We start from the raw sequence: 25,407 nt of genomic DNA, 5'->3' as shown, positions 1-25,407 counted from the left end.
TGGAAATTGTAGAATAGCACAGAAAAGGAAAAGTTGAGAAGAGATTTTAAGATTCTTCTTTCCCAGAATTTTAGATGGGTATAGCAATTCTCTGGTGGAGAATTGTCTTAAAACAAGCTGTGATCCTACTGGTAGTCCTTGACTTATAACAATTCATTTAGTGACTGTTCAAAGTTACAATAGCATTGAAAAAAATGACTTATGACCTTTTTCACACTTATGACAATTTCAGTATCCCTATGGTCACGTGATCAAAATTCAGACTCTTGGCAAAGCCCTTGAGCGGATTGGGCCAGCCCTGCAGGAAGCGGATCCTCTTCTCAAGGGCTTTGCACAACCATCGAGAAAGGGGAGCCTGGCCTTCCTTACCCAACTCCAGCTGGCGTAGTTTTCCCGGAGCTTACCATAGCGTCCTTCCATACGAAGCGTCCTTCCTTTCCTCCCTTCTGCCAGGAGGAAGGCGCAGAAAGCAGGGCTGCTATTTCCAGAATGGAAAAGGGAGACCCGGGCCAATGCAAGGGTGGCAAGATAGTGCAGTGGTGGTGACGGAAGGCTGGCAGAGGGATACCAGAGTTGGCAGAGGGAGGTGGCATGGGAGGCTTGTGCCCCCCCCCCCAGTCATGGTGCAAGCCATGGCAGAGTTGGTGGAGGAGAAGGGAGTGGTAGGGACCGAAGAAAGCCTCTCCAGCAGCAGACATGATTGTTGCATAGTGGAGACAGAGCCTTTCGCCGTCACTCCCCCCCTTCTTGGACTTTTGGGGAGGGTTTTTTTTCCCGCCTGAAAGGAAGTTGAACGAAAACCAGACATGTTCTAGAAAACACAGATTTATCATAACCAGTTTGCTGAACTCAACAAAAAATTAGGTATGCCGAACAGGTGTGAACCAGCTGAATCCCACCACTGATTTAATCTTTTAAAAAGGGATTCTTACCCTCCACTATAAAATAAAGTATTTATACTTGTTCTTATTGGGGAAAAGCATTAGACCATGTCAGTGTTTGATAGTCTTTCAGGGATCTTTTAGGAAAGTTAACATATTAGAGCAGTCTTTCTCAACCTGGTAACATCCAGATGTATTGGTATTGCAACTTCCTGAATTCCTAGCCTACAAGGCCATGCTACTAGATATTCTGGAAATTGCAGTATCAGCATATTTGGTGGGTGTCACATTGGGGAAAAGTGTATTAGTATATAAGTTGTCACTGTCCTCAGTGCCATTACATATGTTTTTGCATGTAGTTCTCTACTGGCATTTCATGCAACTTTAATCTTTTGCAAATGGACTGATGGTAATTCAAGCAGATTATAGAATATTTGGAACAGTATGTAATGCAACAAAATTTAACAATCATAAGAAGAATCATTGTTATAAGGTGCAAGATGTAAGTATGCACATTGCTTGTAATATAATTTTTACTACTATTTATTACTATCATATTCTGAATGGTTGCTATCCAAGGCAGTTGCTACATGATGACTATCTGTTTAGGAAATAAAATGTCATTATTACTTTGGATTCTTAAAGTAATTTCTAAAATTTATGATAGTGTGCTATTTATGACTGCTTTTCATCTGTCTTTTTCTTACCAGGGTGGAATTCCAGAATAAATTCTACATGGGTGCTGGGTTCAAGTTTCTCCCTTTCTCATTTGACAGCATCCGTGATGGGAAATTTGATGAATAATCATCTAGGAGACATAATGCTTGGAAGTGTGCCACTAAATCCAGACCCTTACCTGCATGTGTGCATATATATTTATAAGTCTCCCTGAATGATAATCTGATGTGTAGTTTTCCTGTTGTGTCCACAATATTCTAGTGATAATAATGTGATATTTCATTTAAAGTTTTTATTGAAGGAAGAAAATTCTAAAAGGATACTCAGAGAATTTCAGGGGTGGGGGGATTGCTACCAAAATTAAACTGTACTTTTTTCAAGTCTTGGATGAGCCTTTGGTTTTATGCCACAAGTGCTGAGAGAGGAATGTTTGTGATCATAAAGGAGGATGACCTGGTGGTCTGTAGCTGTCTTGTTCCCCAAAACCATGGTAGCTAAAAGAGAAAAATTCAAGTTTCTAGTCCTATGAACTGCTTTAGATTTGGGGAAACACACATATTGCATACATTTGTTCTAACACTTGATGATTAAAAGGGGCTCAGTTATTCATCCATCCAAAATGCACACTTTCCTTTCAAACTTTCAAAAGGGTATTTATAGTCCCTACAGATTAGTTTTACTAAGTACAAAACTTGCAATCCAAAAAGCAGTCCTGTTTGCAATAGCCTGCTTAGATGCTAGTACTTTTTCTGCATTTTTTTCTCGGTTAAATCACATCCATAGGGGAGACAATTCACCAGAAAGATTCTTCACTATTATTTGACAGACATTTTAAGCATTTGCCCCTGCACAGGACTTTTCCCATATTTTAAATATAATTTTAATCCCTGGAAACCTCTTTTCTGTAACATTTGAGATGTAAACTAGGAAATGTAGATGGAAAGTCAATCGCTTTCTGGAAAAGTGACCCCCCCAAAACATTGCATCTTGGCATTGTCAGAAATCTTTTTTGCTAGATGAAAAGAGCAGGTGGAGAAGCAGCTTACTTGATTACCTAGCTGGCCTCTGTTTGGCTCCACATGATTAATTAATAAGAAAACATTTAATAACACTGCTTAAAACTTTGAATTGCTTGTTTTGTTCAAAGAAAAGTCAGAATCTTTCACCTCAGTTCTCACATGACCTTGACACCTATTACTGCTGTAGAGAACAATTTGATTACTATTGACATGTCTAGAGCTGAACAATTCAAGAGAGTGTGGTAGCTTGACAGCAGCAGTAACAGCAGCAGTATATATGTTCTTAGGACAGATTCTCCTTGAAAATAGGAATAGCTTGAGGGTAACACCTGCCTTCTCTTTGTGTGTGTTTTGATGCAGGAATGAATCTAGTATTATATGCCTCTGTAAGATGCAAATTTATTCTCTGAGTGTCATGTTGTGTTGTGTTAGATAAATGTGCATTTTTCTGAAAGTGTTTCACATGAAAACCTCAGGGCCCTTCATTGGCACTTAAAGAATGAGCCTTGATTTGATGTGATAACCTTACAAGAGGGTGCAAAAATAACACTTTTTATTAGAAACTGTGAAATTCTAGCTGTTGCTGTTGTGTAAAATGCAAAAATCCTGTTTTGACAACTAGAATATGCAGTAAAGTTTTTCCCTATTTTCGTCATCAGCTAATTGCTGTATCTATTAAAGCAGTTGAAGTCAGCTGTAATGACTTGTGTTTTTTTTAATGTATCTGGGGAATGGGATGGATGAGGGAGATTAAAAGTGAAGTGGGTGAATACGGATGTAGGAACACAGAAAAACAAATACCATACAATAGTCATTACAAAACCAAATTCTGATCAATTACTCAGCAAAGTTCTTGCTTTTTTAGTAATCTTTGGGATTTATTACACAATTTTGCTCTTTGGTATAATTTTTGTTTTGCTATAATGAATCCCTTTCAATTATGCTGAAGTCCAATCCCATCCACTAAAATCAGAGCAGTAGTTTTACTCTGTATTCCTTTGGCTTATAAAACTTCAGTGGCTTTCCACCCACAAAAGTGGAAAAGTTTTCTTTAAACAAACTGACTCTTGAGTTATTTGTTTGTTCGTTTGTTTGATGTATATCTTGCCTTTCTTTTCAGGAGCTCAGTGGGCACAAAAAGCACTTCATCCTTTCATTTTCGCCCACAAAACAAAATGTGCAGTAGGGTGGGCTAAAAGAATTAATAGTCATCCAATGAGCTCCCAGGACTGAGGATGGAGTTTAAAATCTAAGCCTCCTCAGTGCCATTTCAGCACCAAAGCCATTAACATCATGTCAGTTTTATATTTTAGAATTCTGAAATTCCCCAGTTTGAAGCTGCTTGATGTTCCCATCTCTTTGATCAATACCAGGTTCTTCATTTTCATGGAATTATTAGATCCACACATCTGCTGCCTTTTGTGGCATATGGTAGCCTATGGTCTCTGCCTCTTTAATCTTCCAGGGTAAATTCCAACATTACAAAATTTTTGCTTGGACTGACCTCAAAATATGCCTTTTCATATCCACAAAAAATAAATGCCAATATTCCTAAATGGATTTATAGATCTTAATTTCCAGATTCTCAACAATGGCCACACTGACTAGGGTATTTTAGGAGTTTATATCCACATCTTGGAGAGTACGATACATTGGAGATTTGGGAAAGGCTTGTCTAATAGCAGTGACTGCAACCTCGGGTACTTAATAAAGTATTCCCTTCTACTTTTACTTAGCTGTAGGACAATCAGCCTGACCATTCTCAACTCAAAGGTAGGTGCACAATTTCCCAAAAGTAACTGTGCTTTAATATCTTAAATCAAAAAAGGAACTAACAACAAATGTTGCTTTTGGAGAATAAAATGGAGGCAAAAATCCAGCTTATCCAAACTAAACATCATACAGAAGTGGTATGGTTAGGGAAGGCAGTGGATGAGTACAAGTATCTTATGCAGTGTCATTAGCAGGAAAGTGTTCATTTAATATAATGCTATAAGGCCATCTGTGACAGCATTTTTCAAACTTGGCATCTTTAAAACGTGCTGATTTCAACTCCCAGAATTCCCCAATTAGCAGACAGAATTGAAATGATTTATGTTAATAATATATAAAATCAGTTATTCTCAAACTAGGACAGCCTCCATGGGGACCAGCAGATCAATTGAGAAAGACAGAGGTCTAAGGCAGGCAGGGCCCTCCTCCCTTTTCAGAGCTTGGCTGCTCTGAGTGCATGCTTTAAAAAAATCTCCATTTATCAGATATGTCTGGCATAGTTTGAATATTTCTCTATTGTGGTGCTGCAAAATGGTTAACAAGATATTTCCTTGTACATGGTCTAGAGACTGAACTTTGCAACCAGTCAGAGACCCATATTAAAAAAAATTGTGAGACAGCAAACATTTCAATATGTGTGCTTGTTCTGCTGTAATACCTTCTGTTGCAATAGAAAGTGCCAGGAATTGGTTCTTGAAATCACATGAACTTTAAACCTTTTTTTCTTTGCCATAACCCAAATTGCTTCATTCATAGTTCACAATTATCCATCTCAAGGACATTTCAATTCTTTAGAGAGATAAAAAAAAAGGATTCTTGTTATTAATAGATAAATTCCAGCTTCTGGAAGAATTTGTTGGTAGGCTATGATTGGGATGGACTCTCTTGTGCTTCATTCTGTTCCTGTGGAGAAAGACAAACCCAGTCTAGGACTTCTTACTAGATGCTCTCTGAATCTGTTACTCATTACCCATTACCTAGGCTGCAGGAAGAAGGGCCATATGGTTTGTGGAACAGTTTGTAGCCATAAGCCTGTTCTTGGGAAAGATAGGTCATGTGGTAAATTGGCTGTGTTATGTTTAGCTTGAGAAGTATATACAGATAGTCCTTGTCTAACAACAGTTATTTACTGATTGTTCAAAGTTACAATGGCACTGAAAAAAATGATTTATGACCATTTTTCACACTTAGCACCATTACAACATCCCTTTAGTCACATGATCAAAATTTTGTTGCTTGGTAAATATGCTGACTCATATAAGTCAATGGGGAAGCCAGATTCACTTAACAACTGTGTTACTAACTTAACACCTGCAGCAATTCACTTAACAACTTAGTAAAATGAGGCAAAACGCACTTAACAAATGTCTCAGTAACAGAAATTTTGGGCTCAATTGTGGTCGTAAGTCAAGGACTACTTGTAATGGAATATTAATCTGTGCAAATATACATTGAAATCAGAATTTTGGGTGAGTGCTCCAATTTAAAATAACCTTGCCCCATACTTCAAAGATAAATAAATACACTTGTTTTTACCTTTAATATAGTTCATATACTGATTCATTTATTTGTAATAACCAAAAATGAATTGCAACAAATCTTGGCTTTGCAGCAGACTTCTAGATTAAGCCATAATATGATGTATTTGGCTGTAATATTTATACTGTATAAATACAACAGTTGGTCGTATAACCTGATTTAACCATGTTGAATGAACCCAACCAATGGGTTGTGTACAATAAACTCAACTCTCCTTGATTTCATTGAAGGCTTTATATCAGAATCTAGGCCAATACTATTTATTTCTGTCCTGTTGCACTCTGTTGAGCCTTGGGCTTTATTTTTAATTACCTTCTCTCATGCATTATTTTTTAGGTTTCTCCCTTTGCAAGATTGTTGACATCATATGATTAATTTTACTTGGAGTCTGTCTCATATAAATGTTCTCTTCTCTGGAACAAATGTTTCTCTATTTTTATACTATTGTTGTCAATCTTATATTGCAAACACTTGGGACAGTGATTAATCTGCTTGCATTTTTTAAAGTGCCATGTATGTTGATGGATTTATATAAATAAATGACTAGAATTGTGTATTTATATAAAAGATTTATATGTATGTATGTATGTATGTATGTATGTATGTATGAATGAATAAATGTATTGCAAGGCCCTTCTAACAAAAGAAACAATTTGGTAATTATAAGACAAGTTTGCAGTTAATGCATGTTATAAAAAAATCAAGAGCACCTCTGAATTATCAAATGAGTCATTATCATTTCTAAAGAGAAGCAGAAAGAGCAGCTTCCAGAAAGATTAGATTTCCAATACCTTTAGAAAAAAGAAGAAATTTGCCACTGTGGTGAGGGGGTGTAAACCTGTGGGTAATTGTTGCCACATTTTGAGAGAAGTGAGAGGGCAGTGGCAATTAACAGGTTACTGAAATTATTGAGAAGCTGAATGGGCTACTATTACCTGGTTTTTCTGCTGATTTCAGTGAAGGATTTCATAGTTGCTATTCACCTCCATCTCCAATGCCCAGACTGGCAGAAAAGCACCAGTCAAACCCCTGAAGGACAAGTGTCTCTTATAAAAATAAAATATTAAAATGACATCTGTCTATCTGTCTGTCTGTCTGCCTGCCTGTCTTTCTGTCTTTCTCTCGCCCTCTGACCCCATCACTTTAACTTAGTTCACCATCCTTTTCTGGCAAGTCCAAATGATAATTAGTCCCTCCCCCTACTTCCCCCCATATTTAAAAACAACATTCTCAAACAGGTCTTGGAAAAGTGGGGAAGAAAAGAGCAACATGATGAAAAGGAAAGTAGCTGGTTGCTTAAAATTTGAGGAGTGGGGGAACAAGATTAAATCTTGTATTACCACCTCTAGGAAGGGTGTATATTTTATTTGGCTGGATCCCAAGTCAAACTGTGGTTCTGTGGTGAGACTTGGTATTTCTTCTAAGCTAAGGTAGGTAACATGGGGAACAGCACTGCTCTGAGATTTCTTTGCAGTTTACAGGCTGCATGCCATCAAAACATTGTTTTAATTAAAAATTAATGGAAAGAAAAGCAGAATATTCAGCATCTTCTAAGAATGTTTCTGGACCCAATATAAAACCCATAACTATTACAAAATAAAAAGATGTGATTGGTTTTGCTGATAGTAGCAGTTATTTTGTGAATATACATCATGGAGTTCATAGGATATGTTTGAGCCAACAATTCATAAATTATAAGATGTAGTTTTAATACATAAGTAATATATAATATAATAATATACTGTAATGTAGTATAGTAATAATATACAGATGGGAGGTTGAACAACTGGCCCTGTGGTGCAGCTGGAACAATCTAGAACTGAACATACTTAAACTGTAGAGCTGATAGTAGATTATAGAAGGAGGTCTCCTATTCTACCACCTCTTACAATATTAGGCAGCATAGTTTCAACAGTAGAGACCTTCATATTTCTGGATTCTATAATCCCCCAGGTCTTGAAATGGGCACCTAACATTAGACCCATCATTAAAAAGGCACAGCAAAGAATGTTCTTCCTGAGCCAATTCAGAAACCTCAGACTGCCCCAGAATCCGCTGATACAGTTCTACCGAGGAATTATTGATAACTCTCTGGTTTGGTACAGCAACCAAATAGGACAGGTTCAGATTTCAAAAGATAGTAAGGACTGTAGAAAAAAAAAAAAACAATTGCAACCAGCCTGTCTTCTGAGGACTGGTATATTGCACAAGCCAGAAAGAGGGCTGAGAAAATGTCTATAGACCCTTCACATTTTGCACATAAACTGTTTCAATTCTTCCCCTCTGGATGCTGCTATAGGGCATTGTATGCAAAAACAGCTAGACATAGAGATAATTTTCCCCCATGCCATCACTCTACTGAACATCTAATCCCCTCAGCATTGTCTTATATCTAAAAATATTTACCTATGTACTATGGCTGTATTACTATTATCCTTCTCATCTTTCCTATTACCTTCATCTACTGGTATTTTATGATTATATTACTTTGCTGTTTGTATGTACACTGAGAGTTTATGCACTGTAGACAAATTTCTTGTGTGTCCAATCACAATTGGCCAATAAAGAATATTCTGCTCTGCTCTACTCTATTGTTTGAAATTCCAAATATGCCCATTATCCCAAATGCCTTTCATTTGTAAAATGAATTCATCCTGAAACAATTGGAATTGAATCTGGGTTTCCTGAAGCTTTATGGCACTCATTTAAGCTTTTTCCACCTAGTTTCTCCCCATACATGGAATCCATTCATGGTTGGTGGGAAAGAAAACTGGAATAACAGAGATCTTTATGTAATCATACTTTATTAGGGGCTGTGTGATGACAGTGCTTGGGGAAAGCAGGCTGAATCTTACACAATGGTTTATTCAGCTCTCTGTGGTGTGGCTACTTCAGTCTCAACTGAACAGAAATGTTTGAAGAACTTTGGTTAAGGTGGTAACAGCAAAATGCTTGTGAATTTTGTATTTTCCCAGTGTCTACCCTTTTCCTCAATAGTCTTCATTCTTTCAACCAATTATTATTTTAACCTTCTAATCCTTAAAAATATTTCCTTTCCATTAATTTATATCCTCATCATTTATAAAATTTTCATTTACCACTTCTATTTATTTTATGTTAGTCATATATAAAAATTATATATAATTTCTTTCACCTCTGATGCCTGTGTTAGATTTTTATTTGGAAAAGATCTATGCTCATTTTTCAGTATTTTTACTAAAACATTTGTAACATTCATAACTGTATTTATCCTTGCTCCATTTTACTATTCAGGGCATGATTTTAAAATTTTGTTTTGTACCGTATTTTATTTTATAAATAGTTTGTTTATAAAGCACTCTTACTATTAATAAAGTGCAACTTGACATTTAATATATTATTTGACACTATGAAATTCCTCTGTTGTGGCAGCATTATTTTTATTATCCGTAGAGAATGAAAGATTAAAAATCTTGATAAAAGGATCTTAAGATGGCCTTTGCCAGGGCCAGTTATTGGGCCCCATAAATGTGGGATGCCCTGAGCAGATAAGAAGCTTTAGGCAACTCTGTTCATCTCCAGACTACCACAGATTTGGATTCCTCATACATTGTTGTCTGCCTTCTTTGTTAAAATTCCTGCTTGCCCACACTCAACCAAGTTTGGGTATGTTACTCAGTGTGTTATTGTGCATTTCACTAACATCCACAATGGGAAAGCCAATGCAATCTTTCCATGGTCAACTTTTTGTGCTTCTTTAATTTCATATTTATACATTCAATAAAAAGGCTGTGTCCCTTGCTAGAGAGAAGCTTCCAAACAGAATTCTAACAGGTTTAATGAGTGAAATCTCTCCAGAAAAGAGCCTTGAGGAAAAGAAATAAAAAAACAAAACTGAATACTTTCAGAGCAAATGTCAGCATCTATTTTAGACAGTTGTACCACTCATCAACCAATCATGATGTATGATCAAGCTATTAATTGCAGGCCTAATTTGTTCAGCCTCAGCTTGATTGTGCTTAACTGACCTTGGCTGGTAAGTAAGAAACTAAGCAGGGACTATCTTAGCATTGAGATGAGGTGGGGGTTATCTGCAGTGATGGGATTCAAATATATGAACAACCGGTTCTCTGTATGGATGCCGCTTCATGAAGTCCATTCTGGGCCTGGGCAACAAAAAATTAGATACCAGTTCTGCCGAAGTGGTGCAAACTGGCTGAATCCCACCACTGGATATCTGGGAATTCCAGGGCTAGAAACTAGATTACATTGGGACTCCAAAGACACAGTGCCCAGCAGGATGCATGTATATAATCAATAGATGTTGAACCTGAATTGAGAGTGTAATTTTATTTCCTTTGTCCTTTTAAAATTATTTCCTGTCCAGTGGGAAGTTGGAAAGAAATGATGTTGGAGAAGTTTAGGTTCTCTTCATCCCAATAATAATTGTGAAATGAGAACAGCACAATGAAAGGACAATCAAGATCAAAGACAGAACAGATCTGACTGGAAACTACAGAGAAAGCAAAACTGGAAAAAAAAATCAATGCTTCTGTATGGAAGAAGCAGTTTGAAAACAGCTTGTTTCTTTCTAAGCCCCTTTCCTACCCACCCACAGAGTAGAGCAAATGCAGCTTGTCCTTCACTCGTACTTGTGCACAGACATAGCACCAGTGAAAACAGAAGAACACAGACAAAACCCATATTTACACAACCTGATTATACTCCCTCTCGTTCATACATTTGGAAGCAACCCCATGGTACACACTTTAATGATGTGTATATACCATGGTATACACAGAGACAGGCTGTACGACACACCCTGGTTGTTTCATGAGGACAAAATGTACACAACCCAATATCTCCCAAAAGGAAATACAAATGCCTTCTCTGGCCTCTGCTGGTAAAAGGGCTGGAAAGGATTCAGAATTCCTGCTCTGCAGTTTCACTGCCTTGTTTCTTCTCTGATTTTGCTGCCATCTGTTGCTCATGTATTGCAACTGGACCTTTTCTCTGCAGATTCTTTTATTGTACTGCATCAAGCACAATTTTTGAGATATGTGTCAACTAAACTTGTAAGTCATTCACTGCCTGTACGGTACCCCCATCCAAAGCACTCAACAAGCATATTATGCTTCCTCATCCTGGCTCAGAATTCTAGTATTATCACTACAAATTAGAATAGGTTTTCCAGGTTTTCTATAAAAATACAGCAGGCAATAAATATGGTATTACATAAAACTTTCATCTAAAATAGTCAAAGTTAAAAATGAGCCTTAAATAACATTTCAAACTGGAGCAACTGCTGCAGCCAATTCCATTTTAAATAGCAGTCCTATTCCATAAAGCAGTCTTAGTGCTGCAAAAAGAAAAAAAAATCCTGTTCTTTGTGTTCACACATTCTGTTTTCAAAAATAGGTGTACAAGGATCTGGAACAGGGATTCAAAATATAAATCTTTAATGCTGGCTATGTCTCTTGCATTATGTTCACCTGTTCCTGCATGCTTGCCAGCAAAGATACTTTTAGGGACTTGTGTATTATTTTGCTCATCTCCTAAAGGTAAATTCTTTAGAACACTGCTTTTTCTGTTGCTATATTTATTTTCCCTTTTCTATTCCTAGAGTTTTGTAGCACATATGTGTGGGAGAAAGCCCTGGGGATCTGGGCTTATCAGAGTGGACCAAGATCCTTTGTTGTTGGAAATGAAATTGATCGTCTCACCCCATTTATATAGAAATGCTGATCAGAGTTTTATTGTTCTTAAAGCAATAGTGTCTTCCACTGATACTGAAATGCTGGAATGAGGATGGAATGGAAAGTTGTATTTTATTTACACAGATTAAAGAATTCTGAGGCTGGAATGTTGACAATGGGTTACGACTGCCCAATGGCATGGCTATAACAAAGTCCAGTAAAGTCCCTCAACCTTCCCCAGAAGGTTGGGTCCCAGAGGAAAAAAGTCTCCAGCTTTTGCACCTGAACCAACTCCAAACTGGCACAGGCTACAAGGCTGTTACATCATTCTGCCAAAGGACCTATACTACAACTGCTAAGTTTAATAATGTCCTTTAAAGCAGTAATTTCCCTTCAACAAAATTATTTATTTCTGAGGAAAAATATTTGAAAGCAAAAGTAAACTCTGTTTTATTCCTGTCAGAGTGATGGTACATATTTTAAATAAATTTCAAACAGGAAACAGTGTGCACAAATCATAATTGGCAAACTAGAGTATAACAATAATAAAGCACAGAACTGCTTGGAGGGTAGATGGAACATGAAGAATTTAAAATTCTTTAGTTGCACCATCATTTTTTTCCTTATTGCTCGTCTGTGGTGTCTGTTAGCAGAGGAAGCTCTGGATTGCCCTAAAAGACATACCCAAAACATTTCTTTTTGCATTTAACATTTTTAGAGTATATGATTTATGGCTAGTCATTATATATAGTTTTGTTTTATTGCATGTTGATAGAATATGTTATCTTTCATAAAATATGTATAAGTGCTATTATACAGTGTCTGGGACAGTGTGAGGTAAGTGTGAGCTGTGAATCAGCTGCTCCTTTGCCTGGCTTCAGGCTGGGCCTAAAATATTGTTTTTCTCTGTGTTAGGGAGAGTTAGATGTAGAAGGAAAGCTAGGCTCTTCCATTTTGAATAGGGCCTGAATTCTGAGTGTTTAAAATGATCATGACTTGTCTTTCTTTGCAATTAAAAAATGCTAATTGAAAGAATACATGTCCTCTTCACATTAATTTTTTAGGTCTCAAAAGGGAGCAAATTCTTTTCTCCACAGTCCTTCAATAAATCTTGGTATGAGTATGGCTGGCCTTTATTTTATTTCCCTCTCTACACTATTGTAATTATGAAAACTGATGAGTTAGCATTTTAATCAAAAATACTGTGAGATCTGAACTAAACACTGCCATCTCCTGTTCTTAAAAAATTCTAAAATGGAGGGGAAATAACAGAAGAATTCCAGCCTGATATTCATCTCCTACAGCTTTTAAAAGGTTATAAGAATTGCTTTAATACGGGGTAAATTTGAGTTGCAGTAAAAGTTTCCTCTGTCTCTCCATTTGAAGTGTTGAGATCTTTGGCTAATTAGAGCAAAAAGTATAATGTGACAGACAGATGTAAAAAGGGCAGGTGTTTTCCCCTCCTTGAATTGACCAATGAAAGAGGGAGGGAGGGACTTTCTGAATTACCCTTGCTCACCATCTTGTTTGCTCTCTGGTGACTGGCCTCAGGAAGCCCTGGGAAAGAGTAAACAAGATTATTGTTGTGTACAAGAAGCAGAAACTATATTAAAAACAGAACTGATTTACCAATGTTGTTTTAAAATGTTTGGAAAAGAAAATTGTTAGGTACAAGAAGCAGAAACTACGTTAAAAACAGAACCCCCCCCCCTTCTGTAACAAATTACAGTAGTGATAATGTAATGAAAAAGACTTTAGTCTCTTAATCTGCTTTAGTTTTTTTAACTTATATTGCTTTTTTCCTTTGAATGTTCATGTGGGGTTCAGAAAAAGAGTCTTTTCTGTCATTGCTCCTGCCCTCTGGAACATCATGTCCTCCCCCACCACTAGAAATGAGATCTGCACCCACCTTTTTAGCCTTCTAAAAGGGCCTGAAATGGAAGACTCTGCCAAGAGGTCTGGAGCCCCAATGACTGCATGTTATTCTGGAAGTGGTTAATAATGAAGTAAGATGAAAACCTACCCAAGTGTGTATTTTGCTCCCTTCCTTCCCATTGTTTAGCAATTTTTAAATCAAATTCAATGTTATTCATTGTTTTAATGTTTTATATGGATGCTTTATTGATTGAAAACTGCATGGAATCACCTTAAAATAAGATAGGCAGCATAAAAGTTTAATAACTAAATAAATAATATGTGAGAATCCCCACATGTTTGGACTGGAAGAGAAGGTGTTGGCCAAAAATCACACATAAGAGTCCTAGCCATTTGGATATAGGCCTCTCCAGTCTCAATCTTATTTATTACTTACCATGCAACATTGGCTTAGGTCTGGATATTATAATACAGAAATAACAGGAATATAAATCTATGCAGAGAAAAAAACTTACTGAAAGAAGGCAGTGATAATCCACTTCCATACTGTCACTAAGAAAACCCACATTTTCTGAACTGTACTGATATCATCACTATTTGTTAATAATGAATGGATTCTCAAAAATAGTTTAAATGAATTAACATAATAATTTCTATTGGAGTTAATTTGGCATTTTTCTTATCCAAGTACTGTTATATTTTATTACCTATTCTAAATTGACGGTTCTTCCAACATAACCCAATATTGAGCTTGCAACTTGAAATGCAAATGCTGACATGCAATTCCATATTCTGCCCATGTACATTTTACATTACTATGTCTCTAATCTTGCTTGCAGAAATCTTGGATAAGCAGAGAAATGGATAAGGAGAAATAAAAGGAACATTATTTGAATGATCAGAGACCAAATTTATCAATTCTTTAGAACAGGAATAATGTATGGTCTGTCACTGTTTCAGTTTAAACGTGTCTTTTAAGTGCAGTACTCATTTAATGACTTAGATAAAATATACTTTAAAAAAAAGCAGTATCAAAATAGATGCCTCCTTGAACTTGCATGGCATACTTGGTAGAACTTAACTGCATTTAAAGCTACTTCCTCCTGAAATTGCCAGATTAGATTTTTTTTTTTTTAAAAAAAACACAACTAAAAGTGATTTTGCATCATTAATTATAGTTCAATAAATAAATCATGATTGTCTGAGATTTTTGGGTGCACTAAGCCATTAACTATTATTCGTAATCTATAATGGCTGCCATAAACAAGCCAATTTTATTATGGATTAATTTGAACTTTTCCAGATGTTTCAGACTCCAGCTACCGGAATTCCCTGCAGAACTGTCAGGTGGCATGGATAAAGGCCACACTGATGAAAAACTTGAAGTTCCAAAATGATTTTAAGGTTCCACATTAGAGTTTTGTTTAAAAGTATTCATTTTATGAAACTACAATTTATTTTCAGATGAATAGGCACACTAGAAGAAAGCAAGGACAAATCACTTTCAAATTGTTCTTAAATTAAACTACAGTATATAGCCCAAACCGAGTAGCTTTCGGAAGTGAGCTTAAGAGAGACTTTACCTTTTAAATATGTACAAAGCCATGTGAAATCTGTGCAGTAACAACTGTATCCATTGTACACTGCTCAATGTAAAATTTCAGATTGGGGGAAAAGCCCCAAATTACACGTTGGTAAGAAATTGCAAAATAGATAAAAAACTAGACTTTAAGAGGATAAAGTTGAACATAGATCTTCAAAAATATTTTTATGTACTTGATGAGGATGATGTTGAGAAGAATGTGAAATTGTTTTAACTCCTTCCCCAATATAGAGTAAAATAAGGAAAGAATGAAGTATAAAAGGATAAGGCTCCTTCATGTTTAATATTATGATCTATCCTTGCTGAAATTCTGTTTTCTTTAAAACAGTTCCTGTCTTTTATTTTTGGTATCATGGAAAAATCATGGAAGTAGGAAAAACTTGCAGTCTGTTTGTTCAAATAATCACATTCACAACTTACTAAATAGCTAGTGTTTGTAGTATAATGAATATTGGACTGTGAAGTGTGATCCAGTTTAAAATTCCAACTCAGTTCTAAAGTTGATGGGCTGACCTTGGGCCAGTTATTATCTCAACATGTGGATCCTACTTCATAGGATTATTTTGAAGGATAAATCTATGAGTATTATTTAAATAAAAGTTTGGAACAAATTTGGTAATAAATATTGAAAGATAGCAAAAAAATAGCATAATCAGTGACAAACAGAAGAATTTACCATTATGAACTTTGCTGCATAGATGCTTCATCTTAGCAGTATAAACATGATTCAGCTGAAGTATCATGATTTTTCTATTTAATTCAGTAAGTAAGATGTAAATGAATATCTAGGCCTTCATTAAAATAAATATCTCCATATTCATCTATATTTTCTGAGAAAAAAAATCTCTGCGTGTTCAATAGAACTTATAACTTAGCAACATGATAATATAATGTTACATACATCTACTCAGAAAAGTCCCAGATAAATGTATATAGAATTATAGTCTTAAACTGCTTAAATTTTGATGGATTGTTGCTTGTGTAAATATGTACATACACATATCCATATCTATCTTGCTATGAATGTTAATAGCTGGGATGGTATGTACTCACATATGAACTTATGAGAATTTAGTGAATCAATACAACCAATAAATATTTTTCTACTTGTATATATACACACACACACAAATTATATATATATATATACACACACATAATATATATACACACACACATACACACAGAGAGAGAGAGAGAGAGAGAGAGAGAGTCTCTCTAGGTCTCAATTTAAGATATTAAACATTCATTTTTCTTCCGTCTCTTGAATTTCAGACATAAATTTTGTTTAGGATTATTGCTAATCATTTTATATGAAGAATGCTGCAATTCACCAAATTCAAAACATCTATTTGTCTACAATATATAACTATTAGAAGAAACTGAAATAGCCTGCAGTCATAACATACCTTGATGTTTTTAACTTTTCTCTTCTGCTGTTTCTCAGATACCAGTCCTGGATGTCAGATGGAGAGAAAGCAAAAAAGCATGCACGTTCATGTGGGAAAAATCTGACTCTGTCAAGATTGATGGCAACCATTAAAGGGCAGAAAAAGGGAACTTATTTGCTGCTGAGAAGTGCAATGCCTTTTCTGGCAAATCTTTCCTGCCAAATATACTTGGCACAGAATCCTGGCTGCTCTCTCTTCTTGAATCAACAACTGCTCAGGGTGAAAATGTCAAATCTTTCCCAGATGCTTTGCAGTGGTATTAAGCCTGGTCATGTTCAACTCTTTTGTCCTGTGAGTTTTGTTCTTTTGCTTTCACTTGGCTTCAATTGTGTGGAATTCTCAGATTAAGATTTGCCAGCTGGTTTCTGTTAAGGGAATGCAGGCTGATATGAGAGAGCAGGAAAAGATGCTGGAATCCAACAGCCTGGAAAATCAGGGGGGATGGGGGTACGTTGATCCTTTAAGAGCCTCAGCTTTGTTCTGCAATATGTTGCTGTGTTAAATGCAGCAGGCTCTTTAAATATAAAATATTAACTGATGGATTGCAAGCTCCGATCTGGTTAACTGATGGACTGCGTGCTGCATAGATTCCACCCAGTCTTTATACAAACACATACACACCTTTCATCACTAGATTTTCTCTCTCTCTCTGTGTGTGTGTGTGTGAGAGAGAGAGAGAGAGAGAGAGAAAGAGGGAGGGCTTTGTTTCTATTGGTTGATTCTTGCCTTCCCACCCACATCTATTCCACATCACCTTGGTGTCTCCCTAAATAAAACCAGCCCTCTTTATCGCAGCAAGGAAATCAAGCAATAGAGTTGCAATGGATTTTAAATAAACACTTCCCTCCTCCCCCCATCATTGCCAGGCTGCTGAGAAGCACGCAGGAGGCACCTCACCAACTGCTACTGAAACGCACACACATAGCTATCTTGCCTGCTTTCTGAGTCTACTGCTTCTTTCATCCCATGAGTGAGGGCTGGAGTACACAAGAAGCTGGCTGCAGTCAGAGGATAGAATTGGTATCTTTATGACCAATTCTTTCCCCATGGATTTGAAGGACAGCACTAGTGAGGGAAGTCTAGGGAGCCTTCAGCCTTCCAGCCTCCAGATTTTTGCTAACACCTCAACCCTACATGGAATCCGCCATATCTTTGTTTATGGACCTATGACTGTGCGGCGGGCTTTATGGGCTCTAGCGTTTGTAGCTTCCCTGGGCCTCCTCTTGGTAGAGAGCTCTGAGCGAGTGATTTACTACTTTTCTTATCAGCATATTACCAAGGTGGATGGGCTGGTTGCTAACAGCTTGGTCTTTCCAGCTGTCACCATCTGCAACTTTAATGGGTTCCGCTTCTCCCGTCTTACCACCAATGATCTGTACCATGCTGGTGACCTTCTAGCTTTGCTGGATGTGAATTTACAAATCCTTCATCCCCATCTTGCTGACCCAACAGTCCTAGCCATATTGCAAGAGAAAACTAACTTCCAGCACCATCGAGCCAAGGTCTTCAGCATGAGTGAGTTCCTAGGGCGTGTAGGCCATGACATGAAGGAGATGCTGTTGTACTGCAAGTTCCGGGGGCAGGAGTGCAGCCACAAGAATTTTACAACTGTGAGTACAAGGAACAGATTTACTTTCTTATTACCTTAATAATGGTTACAGTTACAATGGGATGTACCTAGAATTGATAATTATATTTATCCTGGATTCTCTTGGTGAGATAGCAGTTTTGAACTGAAGTATGCTTGGTATCCTTGTGGCAAATTTGGGAGATTTAAAATGGGAAGTCGATTCAAATTAAGGAATTAAGGACTGTTTCCTGGGAGATTTTAACTAGCTCTAGTTATTGACCTGTTCAGACCCTTGATGAAAGGAACGACAATATTCAATTACACTTTGATTTCCTCAAGGAAACTAGCTTATTTTGCTGTTGAATGATGATTGGCAGCAAAGCAGTATTCAAATAATACAGTAAATTCTGGCTGATATAGTTAATGTATACCCCACTGGTTGACAATGACTTACAACTTAGATCCTTTTATTCCTTTCTCTCTTGGTAACAATTATTTCCCATTTCATATGAAGTTTTTTCCAGATCCCTGCACAAGATTCTGTAATTGGATAGCTTGGGACAATGTTTCTTGATAGTAATTTAGTGTTGGTGACCTACCTCTGATTTGTGGTTTAGAAGAAGTGTAGAGTTTTATGAGCATTAGGGAGTGAAATATGGAACCTGTTCCATGCTGAATATACTCACTTATTCTATTTCATTTCTTCTAAATGTTGAGTAATGGGCAACAAGATGAAGATGTAGATGGTAGGATTTGTATTGTTTCAATTCTCATTGACCATATGCATTCATCATTTCATAATTGCAGCATCAATTGTTGATTTTCAAATGTGTGAATGGAGTATGAGAATAAATATAAAATATTAATATCTTGATTACTACAACATAGTAAATACAATATTTTTCAGTTGACTTGCTTCATACATCATCCCCAGCAAATCTCCAAGTAATGGTGGAACTAGATAATGCATAAACATAGAAATTAAGTAGATCTAGGCCTGGAACTAAAAAGGAAGTGACTTGTTTCATAGCTATGGCTAGTTGCCATTAAAGATGAGGATCAAGATCAGAAAAACAAGATGATTATTTTTTAGGTGACAAAAAAAAGAAAAAAGAAAAAAGAAGAAGAAAGGAACTCTTTACCCACTTTATATCATCCAAATTTCCAAACTGGTTCTTGAAGTCCCAACACATACAAAGGGCACTAGATTAGAGAAATGTTTTCTATACTAATTATTTTGTCCACTGGCTTTCTTGGAAAAGTTAAATAAGCGAAGGTGATGGGCAGTGAATGTTGCAATAAACTTTAATTTCTTTTTTGCTCAAACTCATGTAACAGTCACCAAGAGTTGAAAAAAATGTAGTAAATTTCTTTATTCACCAATCCCTTGTTTTCATGGCAGGGGTCAGATTAAGACATTGGACAGAAAGAAAGTAGTTTTTCCTAGAGAAAGCTTTGACTTAATTACATCATACATTAAGGGGACGTTAGTGGTTTGGGCCTTAATTAATAACAGTACAGAATAATGCCTTTACATTTTATATATATATATATATATATATATATATATATATATATATACATATATACATACATATATACATACATATATACATACATACATACACACACACACACATATAATGTAAAAGCATTTCATATGTTATAATATAACATGTTATAATATACATATAACATGTTATAATATAACATGCAAAATAGGAGTCCATTATTAGAAGGTTGAGACAGAAAACAGTTTGCTTTGATAGGATAAAGCTAGTAGGACCAACACTTTAAAAAGCTTTATTCTGTCATATAGACTTCCTCTATTTATCCACTCTTGCTCTTCTTGGTACAGTATATGAAGCACATTGCCTCTGTCTGCTGTGAAGCAACCCAACTATGTGTTTAAGCTGCATAGTTCAGCTAAATTCAGATTTAGACTTGTTGATGTAATTTAGACTTTCCACCATAGTACCTGGCTTTGGAATCAATTATGTGATTTAAAAAAAAAACATAGGCATTAGTGACAATGGGTGTTTTATTATGGAAAGAACATATTATACTTTTCTGAAATTTGGAAATTCACTGTTGTGATCTAGACAAGATTGTAGCTATATGTTAAGAGCAAGCTGTCAGGATGAAAACTTTGGGTCATGGTCCTATTAATTGACAATACAATATTTAATGGACCCTTATTGAAGAATAATATTTCAAACTGATATAAAATAATAAATTCTAAATTGTGATCTAGAAATGAAAAATTTATTTTCATGTGTATATATTATCAGAAGTGAAATTTTCAATATTCTTAACCATGTCTACCTTAAAAAAAATACAAAACAAAAATAATATGGAGGAATTGGGTGCATTTGCTTGAAAACTGCAGAGTGAGAAAGAGTTGGGGAGAAATGCATGTTTTAATGTTTTCCCACAAAAACATGATAGCAAATATATAGGGCCTAGCTGGATAAAAAGTTTTGGGTTGCTTTCAGTGAGTAAAAGTTGCCACCAGGAAAAGAAACTTAGGGAAAGATCTGTTATTCAGTAGTTCATTTCCAAGTGTCATCAAATAAATCCTCACGTAAGAAAATTGAAAATGTAAGATTTTAGATAATAAATATCAACCAAAATAACGGACATTACCAGGTTGGTTAGATAAAATGATAATGCAATATAAGCTTTATCAATATTTCTTCTTTCCTACAAATCGCCACTTATTTGGATAAGATGTTTATTTATAGGGTTGTACCAGATAATTTTGTTCTACTTCAAAGTATCACTTGAATCCTGACCATCATAACAATCTCACCATGGTGGGACTGGCATGCTCCACCTATGCAGGCAGAGGAGGCATGCTGTGGATCCCGTCAGTGAAAATTGGGAGGGTCCAGCTTCTCTGCTGTGACTCCTGTTCTTGAAATATTTTGCCCCTGTCCCGGGATGAGATATGCTCCTGTCCCCCCCCCCCCAGGCCTTCCACAAGAGACTGAAGACCTGGCTCTGCCAGTTGACTTGAGGCTCCAACAGGGGATTATCACACTGGAGGCGGTTAATAAGCTAATAGAAAATCCCTCTCTCTCTCCTATGCATCTTGCTTCCTCCTTCTCCATCTTTAATTATATTTTGTATTTTTATTGTTATTAGAAATATCTGTTTTTCATTGTTTTATTGCTTTTAATATTGTAAATTGTCTAAAGTCACATATGGTGAGACAGGCAGCAAACAAACAAATAAATCTGATTTCTACATGAAAGATAGAATCACTTTGCTTTGAACTGTTAAAGTGAACCATTCTGATTTTACCAGTTTTTTTCAGTCCAGTGGAAAGGAACTACTACTGTAGATTTCAGAATCTCACTTAGCATCTGGACTGAAGCAGAGCAATTGCTCCAGACAGATGCTTCAAAGGGGAATGCCACTTCAGTTTGATGTTCTGCTTTGGAGATATGATTTAATTGAAACTTTGATTGGGTTGAAGTACTCTTTTGAAGTTTGCACAGCTTTAATGACTACTAAAACATTTGAAAGCTTTTTGTTCCTGATATTTGTAAGGCTGTATGATATATGTTTTGGAGAAGGAGCAAGTTCATTCTTACTCTATTGGGCTACGATGATGATAACTGAAGAAGAGAAAATGATAGTCCTGCCTCTTGAATAATTTTAGATATTGTTGAAATTAAAAGAGGCAAAATGATAGAGGATAAATATACATTTGTCGTTTTTAAAAACATGCTTCATTTGAAGCTTCATTTTAGTTATATATGAATAAGACAGGATATTTCAGAGGAACTGTGGTATTAGTTTCCTAGCCAGTGCCAATAAAAGAAAGCAAAAATAAAATAAAATAAAATAAAAAATAAATTCAAAACCTTTATTAGAGGTATTTAGCCAAACCTTTATTTTCTGATCCTGAGTCAGAATATTTCTTCAAATTGTGTCTGTTCTTAAACATTACATTGACTTTTAGTTTGTTAATTGATTATTTGATTCCAGTTCTGCTTTTAATCCAAACATATTAACCATATCTGATTTAGCCTTAATAGAGAACAGCATATCTACTCTTCTGAGTATTGGTGATGATTATTGATAGAAGAAAAGCTAACAGGGATGCTGTAATTAATTTCTTGAAAGGGTTGTTGATAGGGACACAAATGGCAAAAAATTAGTAGCCATTATATTTATACATTGTCTATTTATGAACATTGCTTCAGGCTTGAATCTCCATTATTATGTACCCCAAAAGCCAAGAATGATTTCAGATATGCCATTATAGATGCTAGAATATAAAATGTGCTTCAGTTGAAGAACCTTAAGTGAAAAATAACTTTTTTGAGATATGCGTATGAAGAGCTCTCAAAATCTAATTTGTTCAACCTCAAATACAGTGGTATACAAAATTATTTTAATCACTATAATTAATGCAATTATCAACTTTTCCTTTTAAAAATATAACCTTGATTCTTCCAAATCAGTGCAGCAGGCCAAATTTGATTTATTTATACAAAGCTATTTGAAATCATTATAGTATTTAAATTATCAAAAATAAAAGCCAGTTTAATTTACACCAGGTCTCCAGGTTTCCAGCACAGGCAAATTGGCTGCTTTAACATATAAGATAAAGGGCTATTGTGTTAGAATCAACACTTGTAAGACTATCTCACAAGAGCTGACATGCCCTGTTTATGTATATCTCTCTATTTATGTGTGGAAATACTGCTTGAAGTGACAGGCTAGATAAGCTTTGAGCAATTGTATCAAGGAGTAGGAATAGGACACTAATGAGACAGATATGGTGGGTGGCCTGCTTTTCAGTGCTGTGAATACATTTAATTTATTGGAAAGCTTCTTGGATTTTTACTGTGAAAGTAGTGTTTTTATGGTTCCCCTCTCGCTTTGTTTTCTTTCTTTCCAATGTCCACATTTTTTTGTCACTTACTTGCAAATGTGCTATATTTTATCTGGCACATTAGTTAGTGACCCTAATAAAGAATTGAATTACTATGAACATAAACAATTAAAACTTATTTAATCTTTGTCTTGCTGAATGAATGTGCTCTGCACTCAACTCAGTTATAGATTCTGAAAAGTTTTCTCCCATAATCTTTTATTTCTTTTCAATAAAGATTCAACTGAGGATGTTTTACTAGGACCAAAAGCACAATTCATTTAAAATAAATGTTTATGAGTTTTACCACTCTGATCATCTGTATGAATACTCCCTGTCTCTGTAGCTTTGTATGCAAATTAACATTAATGTGCTATAAAAGCAAAAACAGAAAGCCACTTCAATAAGTTATGTCAATAAACTCAATTTTTCAATTTCACAATAATTGCTTTGCAATGCCAACCTTCCACTGATTCTAACATTCCATTTTTATAGTAGCCAGATCTGAATAGTTTTAGCCACTGTGTAAGACTGTGAAATCTAATAATGGATGATATACTACCTCTGAAAGGGGAAAATCATTTTAGTTATCTACTTCTTATATATTAATAAAAAGCTCAGATCTTTGAATGATGTTAATTACAAAACAAAAAGAATATTGAATATAAAACAAAGAGATGTAGTAGCAAGTTTACAGAATTAGATTCTTTTTCCTAATACAGTGTGTTTCTTTAAAAGACACAGAACTAGTAGTTAATTAAAAAAAAACATTGTCAAGCCAAATTTCAGATTCAGGGCAAGGTTATAATAAGTTATTTATTTAATGTAAAGGATTGAGATACTATAGCTTCATTTTGCCAAGAAGTCATATGATCAACAGATAAAGCCATTTGTGGTGTCTGCCAGGAGAGTTCAAATGAAGACTAGCTGAAGCAGACATAGCTTAAGTGGCTATTAACTATCAGTGAATGCTGATAGAGTGCTCATGCAGTTCCAGTGAATAACAAATAAATCTGTGCCCATAAAATAACAAAGATGAATTGCACATGAATAAACATGAGTGTGGTTAGAAGTTGCCATTTTCTTGAGCTTATTACATACTGTTTTCTTGCAGCATTGCACACAGCAGTACAAAGGAGTAAAAGTACCATCTCCAGGAAGTTCTGCACAAATCAAAAGTGCAATTACATTAACAATATTCAGAACCAGATTTGTGAAGTAGGGCTTGTATTGTACAACATTTTTATTGCCTTCTCTCCTAAGTATGCAATGGAACTGAAACATATTTTAAAAAACTTTCTACTTAACAAATATGCAAATTTAGTTTTATACATGTCTGAATTTTAAGAGTATTTTATAGTTAGACCAACAAAGATTGAATGCATCAAGCAGGATATGCCAGTTCACTCAAACATAGAATTAAGAGTCAAAATTGGTATGATGTTAATAATGTGATCTGATCATGCATATTTTTTTTCACTAAATAGCAATCTTGGAGTCACCTAACCTAGTTTATATCCCTTCTACTTGGAAACATCCCTCTAGCTGGAAACAATAGCTGGAGGGATAGCAAGAATGAGATTTCCATGTCATAGATCTGACATGGCAAATTCTCAGGCACTAAACTTGTGATTAATGACATGTCCCTGAATAGCTGAATAGTTGGTGGCAACTTAACATCAACCAGTCATATGGCAAAAAGTACCTTGTTTGTAGAAGTCAGCCAATAGCTGTATTTTCAGAAATAAAAGACCAAGCCATCTTGGTCTTCATGTTCCAAAAATCTTGTTTAATATCAGATTTGCAATCTCTCTCAGAAATTAATACATTTACCATATAATTCCCACCTCGAAACTGCCCTCTAAACTGCAGACATTATGATTAGGCTTTGTATTGCAATCAGCATCATAAAATGCTTCCATAACCAAGGGACAGTAATAGTGTGAAGTGGTGAAAATTGATAGGGGGTTCCTTTGGGAAGCAAAGAAACAAGTTGGCTGCTAAAAAAAAAATGAGGTGTCCAAAGTTTGCAACTGGGATATAGGAAATAGGCTTTAGATGTTATGGAAATACAGGAGAAGATCACAGGATGAAATGAAAGAGATTCTTTCCAGAGAAAGTGGAGTGTGCATAGAATGTGCAAAGAAATACGATTTAGGACTTTCTGAAATTAGGGAGGAGGTCATTCTAAGGAAAAATAAATAAATGTTTGAAAATATATATATAAAATTTTGGAGAGGTGGGTGTAAAACTATGCAGACCCTAGGGACTCTGTTTGATGCAAACAGATTTGATCCAAAGAGACAAAGATAGGGAAAAGAAAAGTGGTTAGTACGATTCAGTAAAGCAACCTGAAGAGATTAAAAGGATATAAAAATGAAAAGCAAGATAAATTACTCAGGGGTAAGAGAGAAAGGAAGCAAAATTTAAAAATTAAAAGATTATTTGTGAATCA

The 25,407-nt window shown here is 35.6% G+C and overlaps 2 protein-coding genes and 1 long non-coding RNA gene across 11 annotated transcripts in view; 2 read left to right on the top strand and 1 right to left on the bottom strand.

Annotated features, from left to right (window-relative positions):
- Window positions 1–3,271, top strand: part of ATP6V0A1 (ATPase H+ transporting V0 subunit a1) — a 61,059-nt gene extending 57,788 nt beyond the window's left edge. For all 9 annotated transcript variants that reach the window (XR_005557164.1, XM_039347236.1, XM_039347235.1 and 6 more), the window contains one exon: window positions 1,592–3,271. Coding sequence is in view for 8 of the 9 variants with exons in the window: in XM_039347236.1 (XP_039203170.1) it covers window positions 1,592–1,685 (94 nt within the window). In the remaining variant the exon portion in view is untranslated. The remainder of the gene's footprint in view (window positions 1–1,591) is intronic.
- LOC120309719 lies at window positions 3,011–17,186 on the bottom strand. Its single transcript, XR_005557166.1, has 2 exons — window positions 16,453–17,186; window positions 3,011–13,122 (listed from the first exon to the last, which is right to left on the bottom strand). It is a non-coding gene; the product is annotated as an uncharacterized LOC120309719 (long non-coding RNA).
- A 112-nt stretch (window positions 17,187–17,298) lies between these two features.
- Window positions 17,299–19,579, top strand: LOC120309707 (acid-sensing ion channel 2-like). The gene has a single exon (XM_039347224.1). It carries the CDS (start codon window positions 17,523–17,525, stop codon window positions 18,141–18,143), a length of 621 nt encoding a protein of 206 aa, XP_039203158.1. The 5' UTR covers window positions 17,299–17,522; the 3' UTR covers window positions 18,144–19,579.
- Window positions 19,580–25,407: the final 5,828 nt, after the last annotated feature.

The sequence above is a fragment of the Crotalus tigris genome, unplaced genomic scaffold (assembly GCF_016545835.1).
Source record: "Crotalus tigris isolate CLP2741 ecotype Arizona unplaced genomic scaffold, ASM1654583v1 scf7180000018057.1800818, whole genome shotgun sequence".
NCBI lineage: Eukaryota > Metazoa > Chordata > Lepidosauria > Squamata > Viperidae > Crotalus > Crotalus tigris.
Note: the sequence above shows the minus strand (reverse complement) of the source record. Positions and strands in the feature narration are given on the sequence as shown.